The 18,163-nt window shown below is 33.9% G+C and overlaps 1 protein-coding gene across 3 annotated transcripts in view; it reads left to right on the top strand.

Moving 5' to 3' along the window:
- Window positions 1-18,163, top strand: part of zranb3 (zinc finger, RAN-binding domain containing 3) — a 356,241-nt gene that overhangs the window by 308,191 nt on the left and 29,887 nt on the right. For all 3 annotated transcript variants that reach the window (XM_039757317.1, XM_039757315.1, XM_039757316.1), the window contains exons 11-13: window positions 4,136-4,315; window positions 8,560-8,724; window positions 15,817-16,291. In XM_039757317.1, coding sequence (XP_039613251.1) covers window positions 4,136-4,315; window positions 8,560-8,724; window positions 15,817-16,291 — 820 coding nt within the window. The remainder of the gene's footprint in view (window positions 1-4,135; window positions 4,316-8,559; window positions 8,725-15,816; window positions 16,292-18,163) is intronic.

Raw genomic sequence — 18,163 nt, 5'->3', positions numbered from 1 at the left:
TTACTTTGCTTCAGATTCGTTTCTTCCAATGTTTCTGCTGGGTTGGCATTGGAGAGCTAAACACAAGTTTAATTTTTTTTCCAATACTATTTATGATATTTCTGAATTTGAATCTACCATAAAACGTTGTTCAAATGGCAAGATATCAGTTATTCAGAATGGACTGTAAAAGAGGACTTTATGGCAAATTACAAGGTGGCGCTATGTGCATGTTTATAAACAACATCTGGTGCAGGGATGTGTCCAAAATTCTTTCTTTTTTCCTGTGCTGCTTTAGAAGCTCTTGTAATTCATTGCAAGCCATTCTGTCTACCTAGGGAATTTCATTCTGTTATACTGGTTGGTATTTACATTCCTCCTGATGTGAATGCTCAATTGGCACAACAATTGCTAGCTGATAACATTCATCGTTGGGAAAATAAATTCCTCCGTTCTGTCATTTTCATTATTGGGGATTTTAACAACAGTAACATGAAAGATGATCTGCCCTGATACCACCAACTGATCAACTGCCTCACACGTGAGGGCAGAACATTGGATCACTTTTACACCAACATTAAAGGGGCATTTCACCATTTCTACCGTGCTCCTCTTGGCAACTCTGTCCATGCCATGATTATGCTTGTCCCCAGCTATAAACAGAAACTGGAACAGTCAAAGCCCACCAGTACTATTAGCTACAGATGGACTCCTTTGGCAGTTGGAAGGGTGAGGGACTGTTTAGGCTTCACGGATTAGAAAGCCATGGAAGGCTGGTGTTACAGCATAGATGAATATACTGATATTGTGACATCTTACATCTCCTTCTGTGAAGATGTGTGTCTCCCTAAGAAGACCATTGTGAGACATAACAATGACAAGCCATGGTTCACCAAGGAGCTGAGGATACAGGTCTGGGGACAGTAATGATTATCGATCTGCAAGCAGCAGTTTAGTAAAGCTCTGAAAGCTGCAAAAGCTACTTATAAAGATCAGCTGGAATAAGGCTTTAGCAGTAATAAATACAAATGATTATACAAATGACTGTAGATCTATGAAAAAAATTTGTAAAAATCCTAAAGTTTGCAAATGATACAACTGTAGTGGGTCTCATTTCTAATAATGACATGTCTTCCTATCAGTTCCTACTGTCTTGTAAAATGGTATTCTTATAACAACATGGAGCTCAATGCTTTTAAGACAGAGGATATGAGGATTGACTTCTGTTGATAAGTCACTAACAGTCCACCTTTGCAAATTGATGGCCAGACTGTGTCTGTGGTTCAGTTATTTAAATTCCTGGGGAGTACTTTCAGTAATACATTAAAATTGGATAAGCACCTCCATCATCAAGAAATCCAGGCAGTGATTGTTCTTATGTTGCCAGCTTTAGAAGCTTGGCTTATCTAGGTGTATATTGTTAAATTTTTACTTGGCCATCATTGAGAGTTTTGTTACCACTACCATCACCGTTTGTTTCCTTCAGTCTCCTCTCTAAGAGTCAGTTTCAGCAGGTGATTTGTTCAGCTGAGGAGGAAAGAGTAGGAAAGATTGCAGCTGACTCCATCCACCCTAACCCATCTGTTCATTAAATTGCCATCACAGAAGAGGTACAGGTTGATTGCAACCCGAACTACACTCCATCTCTGCATCTTAATTTCTCAAACTATTCAAATCCTAAATAAACTTACTTAGGGTTACTCCTAACTGTTTTACATTATATAACTGGTAACTGTGTTGTTTGTCTGTTTGTAAATACTTAATACTTGTACTATTTCACATTTATATTATTTGTATAGTTTTTCTATGTATTTGAGGGTATTATTGAAATTAGTAAATGTCTTTGTTTGAGAAAATGTATTTGTATAATTGTTTGCAAATTAAAGCAGACACTCTGTATTTTAGTACTGTATATTAATCTTTTAACATAGAATATATAACAAAAATAATCCATATTACCTCATTGTCATACTATTTATGCTTCCTTTTGTATATAGTGGACAATATCTGTAGAACCACCAGCCTCTTTAGTGATTATAGCTATGAACTACTTGGAACCACCTGCAGAGGAGAAGGGGGGGTATATGGTATTGTACTTAGCCCTACAAAGCTGCACAATACCATTATAAAAAAACTCCACACATTATCTTCCAAAAATGTGAGCATTAAATATACAAACAAATAAAATTTAACATGTTAAGTATGTGAATGTGAAGGTTTTTGGAAACTTAAAACACTGACCAAATTATCACAGCCTAACCTTTGAAAATGGCTATGACAGAGCTTTCTGGACAACTAGTAAACTACGGCTGTGCAGTTACTAATAGAAAAGCAGGTAGAGGTGGTGAAAGAAATTAACTTTCTGTTATCCTGTTCTGAATGCCAAGAAAATAAAGTTAAATTCCCCACCAAATGCACTTAATTATATATATAAGTGTTCTACAATCTAAATGGCTTGGAGATAATAAAAAATACCCCTTAATAATACTTCCTTTAGTGGACCAGCTGATCTAACTCAGGGTTACAGGGAGCCCAAACCTAACCTGGTAGCACTTGGCACATGGGAGGAGCTATCTCTTGATTGAAGTGTCAGTTCATCCTAGGTCTCAATCAAGTGCACACATGGAGACCTACTCATTCTAGGCTGATACAGGTTTACTAAATTGCCTAGCACACATTTTTTCTTGTATGTGAGAGGAAATCCAGAGTGCCTGAATAAAATCCCACAAAGACATACAGAAAACATGTCAACTCCTAAGGCAGCAGAGCTAATTGCTGATTTATTCTACCACTATATAAAAGTAATATTAGTGAAAAATGTAGACTATATACTACTGGACTGAATGTTATACTGAACTACTAGGACCAGTATGTGTGGGCTTTGCAAAACATAAATGCTATGCATTACAGAGTAAAAATGCCTTTAAACCCTCAAGAGTAACTTTGCTTCCAAGTGATATATTAATACTTTGGCAGCAGACCCTGGCAATTATCAGTGTACACTGATCAGCCACAACCTTAAAACCACCTGCCTAATATTGTGAAGGTCCAGCAGTTGCTTGATCGGATTGAGATCTGGGGAACTTAGCAGCCAAGTGAACACCTTGAAGTCTTTGTCATGTTCCTCAGACAATTCCTGAACAATTTTTCCAGTGTGGCTGAGCACGTTATCCTGCTGAAAGAGGCCACTGTCATCAGAGAAGAGCTTTTTTGAATGCCCCAGCATTCCTCCACGCTGACATCTTCACAAGCTGCATCCATTTCCTCCAATAGAGACGTGTGGTCATGGAGCCAGTGATCATATGCATGTCAGCTATATGCTGAGAAGAATTTCCAATTAGGTTGAAGAAGAGTAAATCAGGTGATAAGAACTTAATTGACATGTGTTGGTGAGCAACAAACCATTGCCTGACAAGACTTGAGTGATGACAACTGACACTGTCCCAAATAACTACATATTGTGGAAGGTCAGGTCTCACCACTCCACTGTCATTCTCAGGAATTAGAGCCTTTTAAAGCCCCCAAAAGAAATCAAGGAGCCTAGCTGTGTTGTAGGGTCTGATGGTAGGAATATGGTGGATTATGCCATTTCTTTCATATGACAGTGCATCAAATTGTAAAGTGATAGACTTCCCTGTCACCTGTGATGCTTAGGAAGCCTAATATCCTTAGCTACACTTTGTCAAACATATTTATGTCTTCGTTATTTTTTGTTGTTCAGTTTTATTAATTGACTCAACTAATCCCACTCCTTTTTCTGTTACACATTCAAACATACTGTTAATATAACAGTTTCAATTGGCTAGTAACAACTGCTTTATTTGTGCATTGTTGCCAACATGATAAAATGTAAAACATGGCACAGCTCATATATTCTGCCTCCAAGGTCTTTTTGTTTCTTCTGTATTACTAATAATAGCACCCTTATCATTTTCTGAACAGATTTAGAACACATCAGTACAGCATGTCTCCAGTAAAAGAATGGCTTCAGCTTTTTTAAATACTTACAAAGAAATATTGCAAACCTGCATACAATGGTATTACAATATACTGTACTGTCTTCTTATTATTTAATTTGGAGTGTATGGGTGTTTTCCATTGTCATGTTAGAGTTTTTGATTTTTTTTTTTTTTTCTTTTTCTAAACTTTTGTCAAGGGATTAACATTCACGGCTGCTACTCATGTTGTATTTGCTGAGCTTTACTGGAACCCAGGGCACATTAAACAGGCTGAGGACAGAGCACATCGAATTGGCCAGACCAGCTCTGTCCATATTCACTACCTTATAGCTAAAGGAACATTTGATACAATGATGTGGGCAATGTTAAACAGAAAGGTAAGGATTATTGTGTGTCTTACAAATTTTATATAGCACTGTATGATTATATAATCTTAACCTGTTTGTAGTATGCTGAATGGGTGTAGTATGTGTGAATAAAAAAAAAAATATATGTTCTGTGGCTAAGTCATGATTAGTTAGCAGGACAATCCTCATTCAATAGCTGTAATAAGCCTGCCATGTCTGTTTCTGCCATCTTCTGTTACTGATCTCAGAGTTGATTTACTAACTTGATGACTTGCCACAGGGTAAACCATAAACACATTGTTTTTACTTTTGGTGCTTTCCAATTGTAATAGAATCATAATATAACTAGCAATAAATGTTCAGTCACTTTCAGTTTAACAGATTGTCAGTCTTAAATAAAGCAGTAGATACTTCAAAGCATTCCCCAGAGTGTTCTGTAGACTCACAGAATTGCATTATTTTAACAAATTGCTCTTTAAGAAATGAATTAATGCTTTAACACATGTTTGACTTACCTGCTGTAATAACCTCTGCAAATATCATCCTTCTAAACCCTTATAATAACTTTATCGAAAAGTTATGGAACTGGCGTGAAGCAGTTTATCTTACCTAAATTGATGCTACATGCTAGGGACTCTGCATTCGGTGGAACTACTGTGTATCTGTGTTCAACATATGTACATTAATGGTTGTATTATATATTATATTTAAAAGTGAAGTCCATTACACTACTTTGTCTAAAGTGATCTCATGTGTCACTGTATCAGGTGTTAATGGACTCCTGCCTATGTACATCATCCAACGTAATGTTCATCGTCACCACAGACATTTACTTTGGTGTATGGTACATTGCCTTTTGTCAGAAAAGGTTCTGTGCTTGAATGCTCAATGACAACTGTGCATATAAGAAGGTGTTTAGCTTGCTTAGATTGATTAAATTGCTTAGATTAATGCAGATCTAGTTATAATGTAATGTAACCTAATCCAATGTGGCAGTTGTTGTTTCAAAAACTCTGTCACATAGTATGTAAAACAATCTGGATCAGCTGATTCTGTATCAGAAACCACTCTTTTGAATTGGAAGTATACTTGGACTTGAAATCGTAAAGCATTGTTTACCATACCTTTGCATTAAGAGGTATTAAAAAGGCTCATAATTATAATGTATACTGTGCAGTATTTAGCATCATAGCTGAATAATTACTTTTTTGCACTCCTTAGTATATTAGTTTCTGGTGTACATTGTGTAAGGTGCTTTGTCAAACAAACTTAATTTTTTTTGGTGCAGAAATCAGGCTGCTAGGTTCAGAGTAAGTGATCCATATACTCTATTGTTTATGTCTCTTAACTCCTTTCCTTTAAATGCAGTGTTGGTGTACTGCCCACTAGTGAAAATTTTATTTTTGATCACTTTTTTTGTAATGATGTTTGAAAATTTTGAGTATGTGGTTTTGGTCTTTTTTTTTTTTTTATTTGCTAATCTTAGTATATTGTGACTAACATTTTTCAAATGTTACACAAAGTATGATGTGCTACACCAATAGCTTTCCAAGTCAGGTTCATTCAGTATTATTTAACATTTCACTTGCATTTGAAGTATAATGTTAAAACTATTGATGTCTATTTCACCTAATATTCTCAGAAATAGCATATGAAATGGTTTTAAATCTACTGTACAAAACCTATACTTGAGCAATCATATTTCATTAGTTTACTTTATCTGTTTATTTTTATGAGAAGTAACGTATATACTCACGTTTTAGTTCTCCTGTGGATAAGTCAAGGTTTGATTTTACTTTATAATTTCCGGTGTTTTTTTAATGTCAGTCATACAAGTTAAATGCAGAAAACTCACTCTGTGAATCCAAGAGATTATGATATGCTAACACCCACCTGAGAGAGTAACCACGGAGCACACTACCTTTTTTTTCCTATGTATTGTGCCTATGTGACCACACGGTAATACCCGAACTAATTTGCAGCGACGATAACACTGTGTTTTTTGTATCTCACACCCTCATACACCTTTATCGTAAGAGCATCCCTTATCTGCGATGGAGCATTCGGTCAGAAGAAAATATGAAGCTGGTTTTAAATTAAAAGTCGTTGAAGTGGCAAAAGAAATTGGTAACTACGCTGCTGCAACAAAATTTGACGTGCTTCAGAAACTGGTGCGAGATTGGAGGAAGCAAGAAGATGTAAAAAAAAATGTAAGTGTAGCATTTTTGAATGACCCTACATGTCGGGGTCTGATTTTATGATCGATTTTTCGGGTTTCAACACCGACTTATATGTGAGTATATACGGTAATTAGATTTAAATTTTATTCAAAATATTTCCTTTTGCACAGTTAAATTACAATTCGTTTTGTTCAAAAGTATTGTAACAACTGGTAGTTGAGTATTGAAGTTCTTGGAGCTGAACTTTGCTACACACTTCCCCCAAGCTATCGGCTAAGCGTAATGGCAGCGCCATACACGCAGCTGTACCTAGCTCATTAAGCAGGCGAACACTCGTGTCCCATACACCGCACGACCCGAGTGTCTCTGTAAATAATTGCATAGATGGAATATCTAGCAAGACACAGCTCTGTCCTTTATAACCTCTTTAATAGAGCAGAGAGTCAAAAACAAAGCTTAACACATTGCAAGGCCATTGCCAAGGTCATTCATAAAGACATCTTTCTCCATGATGGTAACTGTTACACCTTTATATAACTGGGCTGCAAATGAACCAAACCCACCCAAACTAACTTGACATAAACACATAACATGTCTAATACAAAAGAAATCGACTGCCTTGCTTAATTAACATTAAAAGTAAACACTAAAGAAATACCCATAATACACCAGGCTGTTAGCGCTGACTGCCGGGTCATTACAGTATTTTATTTTCTGAAATTTTATCTTAGCAGATATTTCATAGTGCTGCCCTCATCCTCATGTTTTAACATAATTATAATGTATAAATTAATTCTGGTTCCTACTTTATTTCATACACCAATAGTTTGCACTCTTACATTAACTTATTCTTTTACCTATATCTATTCAAAGTGGAGTAACTGTCTGATCTTAAAACACTTGATAAAAATATTGCCTCTTTTCTGGGCTTTTGCAAGTACATCTATGCTGTTTTAGGGCAAGTGTTTCAGATAGTATTAAATTGTAAATATGCAGTAGTATTTCTTAATTATTGCTTATTCAACTGGCTTTCATTATGTATTAGTGTAGGAAGGAAGTGTACCGTGGTGAGTATGTTCAGTTTTACACATCAGTGGTGACCCTGAGCAAGTAATGTAACCAACCTGTACTGTAACATTAAAAAAGTCCATTGTATGATAACAAATGTAATATATACTGATGCATAAATGCATCTGCTGAATAAATAATAATAATGGTAATAATGATGATTTATCATTTAAAGGTTTATGACGCCTTTCCTTGAAATTACACATCAAGGTGCTCTAGTGATACTTTCATACTAAGATTATTTACATACTTCCTGAAAATTAATATTATTTAATTTTTATCTCAAGTATTTTTTAATTCTTATTTTTGTATTTTGATAGTGTTTTGCTTACTGCTCTATTTTTAAACTTTATCCTGTTTTTGATTAGACCATTGTTTTTTTATCCTACTGTGAATTACATTTACTTTTGTTCATTTAGCAGACATTTTTCTAGAAATCAACTTAAAAATGAGATTAGTATAATTACGTAATCATTATTTTGGGGTCTGTTTTGAAAGAAATGTTACAAGAATAGGTTACACAAATTGACTAAAAGAAGTAAAAAAATGCTTCATGCCTTAAAATCAAGAAGACATGACAACAATTAAAGCAAAGGGCTAGTTAACCTTACTTTAACTACAAAATAAAAAACACCATAAAAATCCATTAGCAATTAGGAAAAATTATCACAAAATAGGAAAGTCTTCATATGTTTCTTAAACAGACTGAGGGAGCCAGCTGTTCACATGAATGTTAGCAGCTCATTTCATTGGCAAATGGCTAATCATGAAAAGTGTCTGTATTGAAATTTGATGTCACATGGAGGTTGTTCAGGTTTCTAAAGACTAGAAGTGGATTCCCATTATCTGGGATGGCTGTTTGTAGTAGGTCCACTTCATCCTAGAAAGTTCCTTTGTTGGCCTGGAGGATTATAGAAATCAACAATGTAAATGTTAATAGAGTGGTAGACAATACTTGTTTTCTACTTAAGTTTTAGTCTCCCCTTACAGAGCTGGTTTGACTTTTTGTTGTGTTTTATTTTTCAGGAAGGAGTCACAGGTAATACCCTAAATGGAAAAAAGGAACAACTGAAAGCAGAAATTGAGGACAGTGATAAGTGGGAGTTCCTAAATTTTTCTTCTGCATGGATGCCAAGTGAGAACCTTCTGGATGATGATGCAAACAACAAGCAAGAGGTCTTTTTCTCTCATGTTAGTTGAAATCATCTCAAACTTGCCTACTTCAATTTACTATCACAGAGAGCATTCAAGTCCAGAACACTGCTTATTATGTCACCATGCTACTTTTCAAATACTGGCTAGTTTTTAAAATTCAATGTAGATTAACAATACAATAAAATAGTAGGCATAAAATGCCATGTTCCACATGTATATTTTATGAGCAAGGAAACTGTAGAGAAAATTAACAATTGGTAGTCCAGCAGGCCTTGGAAAAAGACAATGTTTTGTAGACTACCTTTCAGTTTTTACCTTTGTTGCATGTTAAATAAGTTCTTCTATTTTCAAATCTCTAACTGGTTCAGGGTCACAAGGAGGAGACAGCTTTGTGTAAAATCTCTAATCAACCTTGGTGTGAATCGGTTTATGGTTATGGGATCTCTCTAAGATAGATGGAAGTTTTGGTTTTATGTGATCTCAGTTTAGAGGAATAATGATAATTCTGATATGTGATGCTAAAGTAAGGAAAGCATTCAGATGGTAACAATTAGAACCATCAACAAATGGCTAAGCCCAGCATTCCCCAAATTGTACTGTAGTGTTTTGTATAAAAGTCTCTTGGCACATAACAGAAATCCAATATCTAATTTTTGGAAGTAAAAGGTCACACAGCTGTATGACCCTAGCAGTAGGTCAAAGAGCACCCGAAAATAAGGTCTTGTTTGCTGTATGACCCTAGAAGTAGATCAAAGAGCACACGAAAATAAGGTCATGTTTGATTAGATTTGGCAGAAAGATTTAACACATCACTTGTTAGAATAATCATTGTGCGAATGAAAGAATATGATTTGTTATTATGTTGTTGTACTTACACAGTTAACCAGGAAAGAGCTCATTACCTGCACTAATTGCTGCTAAATTCAGTGATCAGATGGATTAACTGAATTCATTTATATTCTTCCACATTATTTGTCACAAACTATAAAAGTAAACTATAATATTTTCTTAAGCACTAATTAATAGCAAGACAGTACTCTACAAGTTAAGTCCATGTATAATTTTTTCAACTATATAATAGGAAATGTAAAGTTAAGAGATGGCCTTTATCATCTTTACTTAAAAACAGTGATAAGATACAGCTCTTCTAAGGGCTTCATGATATGGATACATACATTTAAACCTGCTCTAATGTAAAACAGAATAGTTTATTCCTTGTTTAAACATAATTAGTTCTTTTCTTTTTTTGTTTTAATCTTTCAATTACTTTTATAGACGTACTGCAAGTTTTACCTTCTGCTCAATTACCTAGGTGATAATTTAACAGTTAAGGAAACTTAACATGATCTTACTTTTATACTCAACAAAGACAGAAAGGATGAAAATAATAATTATAATAATGGCAGGTGATGTAACATTTTCATTTTATGTTAATTTGCATTTTTAAATGGAGGAGGCATAAAGCACTGTCTCACTGGCTTCTTATGTTAATGAATGAAAGAATCCTTCTTAGGCAATCTGTCGTGTAATCTGGCTTACTTATATTTCTGTGTCAGAATATTCTCCAGAAATATTTTTGGGAGAATAAAAATTTAATTGAGTCTGTGTTTTAAAACACATCATTTCTGTGTATATTTTTGTATGTCTTTGTAGCATCATATGCTGTGAGATCCCTGAATACTGTAAACTACTAAATGCAAGGTTTTTTTTTTACCTTGGGAACAGATGAAGTGATATACTGCATTACCAGGTGAATTATTAAAAAAAATCATAAATCACTACCTGAAACATTACTGAGCAGCGTGCTGTAATATTCGGATAAAATCTCTTTTTTGCAGTGTTCATTAATGCTGCATTTTATACAATTATTCTTTATGTGTGTTTATAAATTCCCTGTTTGGATTTAAGAAAATTATAAGTTAATGTTTATGGTAAATATACTGTATTTACCTTCACATTATAATTTTATGGGTCATTCTATATCTAAAGTCATTCAATCTTTAACAATTGTATTTGCAGATGACTAAGCCAGCTAATATTCTTCAAGCACAAAGAAATATTTCACCATGTGTAAGCTCATAATTTCAAAGAAACAGTTATACTTGGGTGGCCAAAAAGTATACTGCATTGGGAGGAGGCAAAAAAAAAAAATCACCATCTGGTATATGAATAAGAAAAAACCACTGGGAGCTAAAGATTAACAATCAACCTTCTTCCAGGTGTCAAGCTTCACTTCCAAAAAATATGTCCAGTCATTTCATTGATGCATCTAGTGTATGAACATGCCCTCTTAGCACATTCCAATTATTCATAACTCTTTAAAAACTAAAAGGGTAAGTTATAGAATCCCTCTGGTTTAATCCTAACTTTGTTCATCTACATGCACTTGCCTCTGGTTCAGCTTTCTTCAACAATAAATAATTGGTGCTGTTAACTACACCCTTGGAGACATTCTGTCTTTTTATCCTCCTTTTGTAAAAACCATAAAGGGGCAGCATTCATTTCAGTTAATTCATGAGCAGCTTTAGTAACAAGTCACCGGCTACTAAGTGGAGCTGCATGAAGAAAGATAATATCATTTGAGAGGCTGTTCATGCTATTGTTTTTTCTGTTGTGCATCAACCGATTTTCATGACTGCTCAATTCAGTTCAATTGGAGCTGCATCTGTCTTGGCAGCATTGAGCACAAAGTAGTGCACTAATCATTTGAAGAACACTAAATCAGCACTCATTCATACTGGGCCAATTTACAGGTGCCAGTTAAACCAAAACTGCATACCTATAAGATAAGGGTGGGGTGGGGATAGTGAACCAAGTTGACTTGAGTAGAACATACAAATTGCACACAGTGGTTGTTAGGGTAGGATTCAAACCCAGAGAGGCAGCAGTACAAACCAATTTATCACCATACTGCAATGCAGTGATTTATTTTTTTCTTTTTTTGCGTTTTTACATTTTAAGCTTAACATTTACTTAAAAAGGTAAAGTAGCCCCTGTTCAAATGAATCGCTAAGTTTTTAATATGCAATGAGTTTCACATATTAATCTTGCTTGTGTTACAATTCAGTCTTACAACCCAGTGACATATTGTCAAGGTACATTGCACCAGTATTTGTGACATTATACTCGATAGTTGTGTGTGCATTTTCTTCTTCTTCTTTGATACAGAGCTTGATTTCACATGAGTACAAACATAACAAGCTATATTAAAAATGAATGGATACACTGATGATGAAAATTATCTCGCGCAATTAGATTTTGATAATGCTTCAATTAAGCCTCGTTGTATCAGCTATGCATGCCATAATTGATGATCGTGCCACTCACTCAACGTGAATCTTGAAAATTATTACAGTGCCATAATACAGTATGTAGTTTGAATAGAAAAAAATAATTTGCAAAAGAAACTGCTTTCATTTTATTTTATGAAAACAGTGCAGCATACTGGTTAGGTTTTAATTATTAGAAAAGGGTATCTAATTATTTTATAAAGAGTTAAAACAGAATTAAGAAGTTGTTAGACATTTTACATTACAGTTAAATTATAATACGTTTGTTTATTCATTTAATCAACTTTCTCTTTACAGAGTTAGAAAAACCTGGAGTCTATCCTCACAAAAGTGAGAACAAGGCGAAAACCAGTTCTGAATTGGACTATGGTCCAACTAAGGGCAAACTCTCCCAACTCAAGGCAATTTAGAGTAATTAATTATAGTGATTTGCATGTGCTTGGGATACATATTATAGAAGCAAAGGAAAAGCATGCAGGTTTAGGCCAGGAATTAAAGCCTGATCCTTGGAGCCATTCCACCATATTTCCCTTAATTCAATTAAAGTTGAAATACTGTTACTCAGCTTGCTTAGTTTTCTGGGTTGTGGGTACAATGATCATTTTCTTCCCATAAAGCAACTGCACTTCCCACTTCGTACTGATAAATATCTGAAAGAATTCCTAAAAATGGTCAAATAGCCAGACTGAAAAAAAATAGAATGTTTTATTGTTGCGAAGGTGTCAGGATTCAAATATCAACCATATTCATGGTCCCTGTGAAAGACACTAACAAATTTAAGATGAAAATAATTTTTGTAATGCTAATGTGATTTGTTTTAACATAATCCACTAATCAAGCATTTCTGGCAGCTGTTACCTGATATTCATTTTGGACCTGACAGATTGAATAGTATCTTCTCATTTTTCAAACTTCTTGTGTTTTTATTTATTTTTTTATTGTGTAGTAATAATCACACTGCTGAGATCAGTCCTTGGCCCAAGGCTTTAACTTGATAAATAATATTCTTTAATACTAAATGATCTGATGTTCACTGGAAAAATATTGATAATGTTTTCCTCTAAAGTAGTCTAATGTATGAATATTTTATGTGAAATATTAATTTTTTTACATCTATGACCTCCTAATTTTGTACATTACATCATTTCAAACACTTTCTTCATCTTTGGTTGCATAGTAGCAGTTGTTGGCTTCATTCCAGCTGATGATAATGTCCAGAGCATTTCTTTTGGTCTGCATGGCATTCTCTTTTCAAATCAGCATAGGAAACCAAACTGTTCAACACAAGATCTGAACTATTTATGAGCAGTAATATAATAGATTCAGTAAGATTAGCATTTGCCAGTTTTGATGTTGTAGTCCTGCGAGAAAATCCTATTTATAGTATGTGATTATATAATATTAGTGGGAGACTTGGAAATGTGTAATTTTCTGTAATCATGTCTTTGAGCTACATGGGATGTTAGTCACGGCAGAAGTTCACTGAAAAGGAGAAAATGAAGTCACATGATCAGAGACTAACAAAAAATGGAAAGTGAAGGTGCCTCTACATGTGTCAAAGGGCCATCCCACTTTATAGATGGAGTAAAGCCTATCCTGTTAAATGATTCTTTTCCACCTAAGAAAACTCTGTCATTACTAAGTAAAACATTATATCAATAAAAATAAGAGAAACCAATCTGCTAAGTCACTAATATTTGAAAATGGCATTAAAAAGAATGAGGTGAACCATACCTTTTGATAGACCCTGCCTTGACTATCCTTTTAATGAGGGAGCTGAGATCAAGGTTTAGTACTTACCGTGCCCAAAGCACCATCAAGAATTACAAGTCTAAAATTACAAATATATTTTAAGAATTAACCAGTCTAAATAACAGACATGAAATGAGAACATAATTTTTTTTGTTTAATTCAGTCTTTATTTTTGCATAAGCAGTCCTTTTTTATTTTTTTAATACTTTATGAATACAAAATGAATTGAATTGCCAATAAAGTCATTTTGTATATAAAATGTCAACTGATGACAATATACTTATATACCTTATCAAAGAATATACAGATTTTTTCATATTGAAAGGAAAGCATTTCTTCAGTCAATAAAATGACTAGCTTTAAGCAGATCACCCAGAAACTTGGTTTGATATTACCTGTAAATGCACAGCAATTGTAAGAGTTTAGGAGCTGGTAGAGCAGCTAGTGTCAGTACAGAATCTGAAGGCAACTTTTCAGTCATTTTTTAACATTATTCAGACTTGATTAAGCATAACACAGCTGTTCTGTTATAGCTCCTTTTAACTGCCATTACTACTAATTGAAAAGGTCATCCAGCCAGGTTGTCCCTTTGCTCATGTGCGGTCCAAAATGTTGTCAGCCATACAGAAAAAAATAACCCACTTAATCAAATGTAGGTTGGTAGGAGCTTAGAACCAAGTTGGACTGGGCACCAGTTCATTACAATGCGTAGTTAAAAAAAAAAAATTGTTTTAATGTTATTTTCAAAGGTGGGTTTCTGTTGAATGAAAAGATACAGAGGTCCAATGAAATAATGCACTAGACATATACTGGAATTTAAATGCCAAATTTATAATAATAATAATAATAACCAATTATTATTTTATTATTATAAGAATAATGGACATTACAATAATGGCCTCAGTGAAATCAGAGAAAAAAATGTAACATATTTTACGTAAGCAGAAGAACACTAAGTTTTACGTTTTTTATCACATGCCAGGTAAAGCAAAAGCATTCATAATAGACTGTAGTCACTTTGTGGCTAAAACAATAGGGATATCACAATTTTATTAAATGCCATACCTGTTTTGAGTGAAACAATAAATAAGAAACAACAAAGGCAATGGATAAACTTGAATAATAACATGAGAATTTCAAGAACAATGGTTACTACAGCATTTCATATTCAGCTACACCTAAGATATACCTGTCCTCTTTTTTGTCTGTGTTCCAAAATTAATAGCAGTTTCACTGAAAACATTACTTTTAAACAAAATGTAATTAGACTGTTTTTGAAGTCCAGATTCATTGGTGTTCCTCTTACATTTAATGTTGGCTGTGTGTGTGTTTTCTGTACAGGAATGGCACCCACATACAAGGCTGGTTTATACCCACAGCTATAGGGACACACTCTCTAATAAACCTGAATTGGATTAAGTAGTTTAATTAAGTCATGGTTTCATGGAATTCCTGGTCTTGCTAAGACTGCTCATCTTTTCTGGTTGCTTATTGTTCAATTTAGTTTTTTCTTAAGAGTTCATTATTTATTTAATTTTTTATTGGTAAGACTCACTCAGCTGCTTTGCTTCAGTTCTACAAAATCAAATTTGCACTAAAAGCAGCTTTTCACAAGCAAATAAATTAAATGTTCAAGATGATATTACACAGTTTTACAAAGGACTAAAACATGGATATAAAATTATGTGCTGTAGTATGGAGGCTATTGAACTTTCCACTCTACAACAATACCACCATCATTATTTCTATAGCACATTTTAATACACAGGATGTAGCTCAAAATGCTTTACAAGATATCAATAAAATTAGATAAGAATAATAAAGAATAAATAATAAATCAATACACACTTACGTGAAACAGATATATGCTTAACAGAAAATTTGACTCCTTATTTATAGAATCAATTTTTAAGTCTGTAAAGATGAGTCCGGTGATAAGGTCAGATGACTTGGGAGAGCAGAAATTTATTTTTTTTGGGGTCTATGCATTCATTTATGTTTTCATTATTTAATTTAATGGAATAAAATGGTGAAGTATGATATTGCCAGTTTATACTGTATAATAAGGTCTGTTTTTTTCTTTTAGCTTGATAAAGAAAAACAGCATGATATACGAAGCTTTTTCTCACCAAGTCTGAAAAAGGAAAATAAGAGAAAAAGAAACGGCAATGATTCATTTCCTTGCCCATCCTCAAATGCAGGTAGCATAAAAGATGAACAAGATAAAGAAAAGGCTTATGGAAACAGTTCTAGTGCCTGTGAGGAAGAAGTCATAAATGACAGTATTGATGACACAGACTTTGTGCAGGAAACCAAAAGACAAAAATATGTTAGTGATTCTGAAACTAAATGTTTCATTGAAGCAAAGAAGATACAGTCTTTTGAAAAGTCTACTGGTGTTCTGCATGCCATGCCACACAAATCGCAGCAAACTTCAGCATTCCCCATGTTGTCATCAGCTACAAAACAATGGAACTGTGCTGCCTGTACATACAGTAATAACTGCTTATTGTCCTACTGTGAGATATGTGAGACTCCTCGAAATAACAGTAGACACTCTTGTAAGTATTTTTTTTTTTTTTTAACTTTGTTTGCGGTTGCTATAGATGGGGAAAAAGATACTGTGTCAGACACAGTTGTGGGGATATGTTTGGCCAGGGAAAAGTGCTGAATTCACATTGGCTTTCTTCATAGAATGGAGCCACATGTCCCTGCTATGGTGTATGATACTCATTTGTGCTGCTGCATCAGCTGTTATTGTCTGAGATTCCCAATGTCAAAGACATTTCATTTTGTGATGAGGAGAAGTGGCCACAAAAGCATCCTGAAATGGAAAAAAATTATAATTTGAGGCCACTAATTAACAACAATAAATAAAAGTAACGTTATTGCAGTGTAAACAGTCTAATCAGAACCTCTAGTAAGGTACATAAGATTAAAGCAGTGAGTCTTCTCTTAGAATTTAAATGCCGCGACCAGGATGCCTTTTAAGTAAATGGAACCAAAACATCTTAAAGAAATTGTTCCCAAACCTGAATGGATGACAGAGCAGACATTAACAAGGATACAAGTATAAGTTATACTTCCCAATACCAGTATCAAGCCAAATAGCAGTACAGTATTTTGGATTAAAAACAGATTGGAAACAGAACAATTCAAACATCCAACAAATGAAACTTTGTAGTTGACATTTGTACTTGAAATAAACTCATTACATTTTCAGCATCCTGCATAGTAAGATGACTCTCGTTTTCTTTTATTTCTGAAACTGAAAAAGCCATTCTTGGATATTGTAATAAAGTACACTAAATTATTAATTTATGTTAAAAGAACACTTAATGGGTGCATTCAAGTTTTAATTAAATGTTGCTAGTGTGTTCTTCTATAATATGTTCTGTTTTTTCTTTGTTTAAATATAAGTAATTATTCTCATCCATTTTTTACAAACAACTGAGGAAAAATGCCTAGGTTTGATTAATAAATATTAGTTTTTATTATCCACATATATTTGAAAGTGAATATATTTCTGAATAAATAGTCAAACAGGTAGTACTGTATATAAAACAAAAACACTGAGTACCAGGCTCATCCTTGAGGGACACCATATCTAACCTAAGAATATAATGAAGGAGGCTTTGTTACATTTCTGTACATAAAAAATGCTTCAAACCTGTATGAACTAAATTCTGCAAAGAGGTTTCTAACGGGCCATGATAGTTTTCACACATGTGTTGCAGAATTTTGTGATTTGTAGAGTCAAAATCAGTTTGTAAATCTCAAATTATAACTACAGTACAGTATTTCCTCTATTTCAATATATAATAATGTTTAGCTAAGGCTATTTTTCAGCTGTGATTAAAAGACAGCCTGAATCTGTAATGTTTAAGTTAAGACTGAAGTTGTCAGTTGTAGGTTCAGTGCTTTATTCAATGATTTATAAAGGGGACCACATCTCTGTAATCTGTGTTAAACTGTTCACAAAAAGCACTTTAATCTCCACAGTTCTTTTTTTATTGTTGAACACGTTAATACTGGAAATGTCTAAATTCTTAGCTTTGATTTACTTGTACACCCCTCTATATTTACCTCTTTATCATTCACTCATCAATTAGTCTCAACACAATCACTACCACAGTCCCCTTGCTAACCTCAAGTACAAAGCAAGAATTAATTTTCTTGTAGGACACGTCATAATTTCATATAATGGAGCATGGAACATTCTACGAATGAATGGTTAAAAGTAACCTAACCTGCAGCTTAGACTCTCTTCCAAAATACTGAATCAGTTAACACAATTCTTCTCAGAATTTATCTGTCAATCAAGTGCTATTTAAATTCTATAACATAGCCTCTTACGGCTGAATACCCTGTCAATAAAATCCAGCCACTTTTCATTGTTTTGATCTTTAGTATACTTGTGTGTTTGTTGTTCA

This window comes from Polypterus senegalus, chromosome 6, assembly GCF_016835505.1.
Source record: "Polypterus senegalus isolate Bchr_013 chromosome 6, ASM1683550v1, whole genome shotgun sequence".
In the NCBI taxonomy this organism is placed as follows: Eukaryota; Metazoa; Chordata; class Cladistia; order Polypteriformes; family Polypteridae; genus Polypterus; species Polypterus senegalus.
Note: the sequence above shows the minus strand (reverse complement) of the source record. Positions and strands in the feature narration are given on the sequence as shown.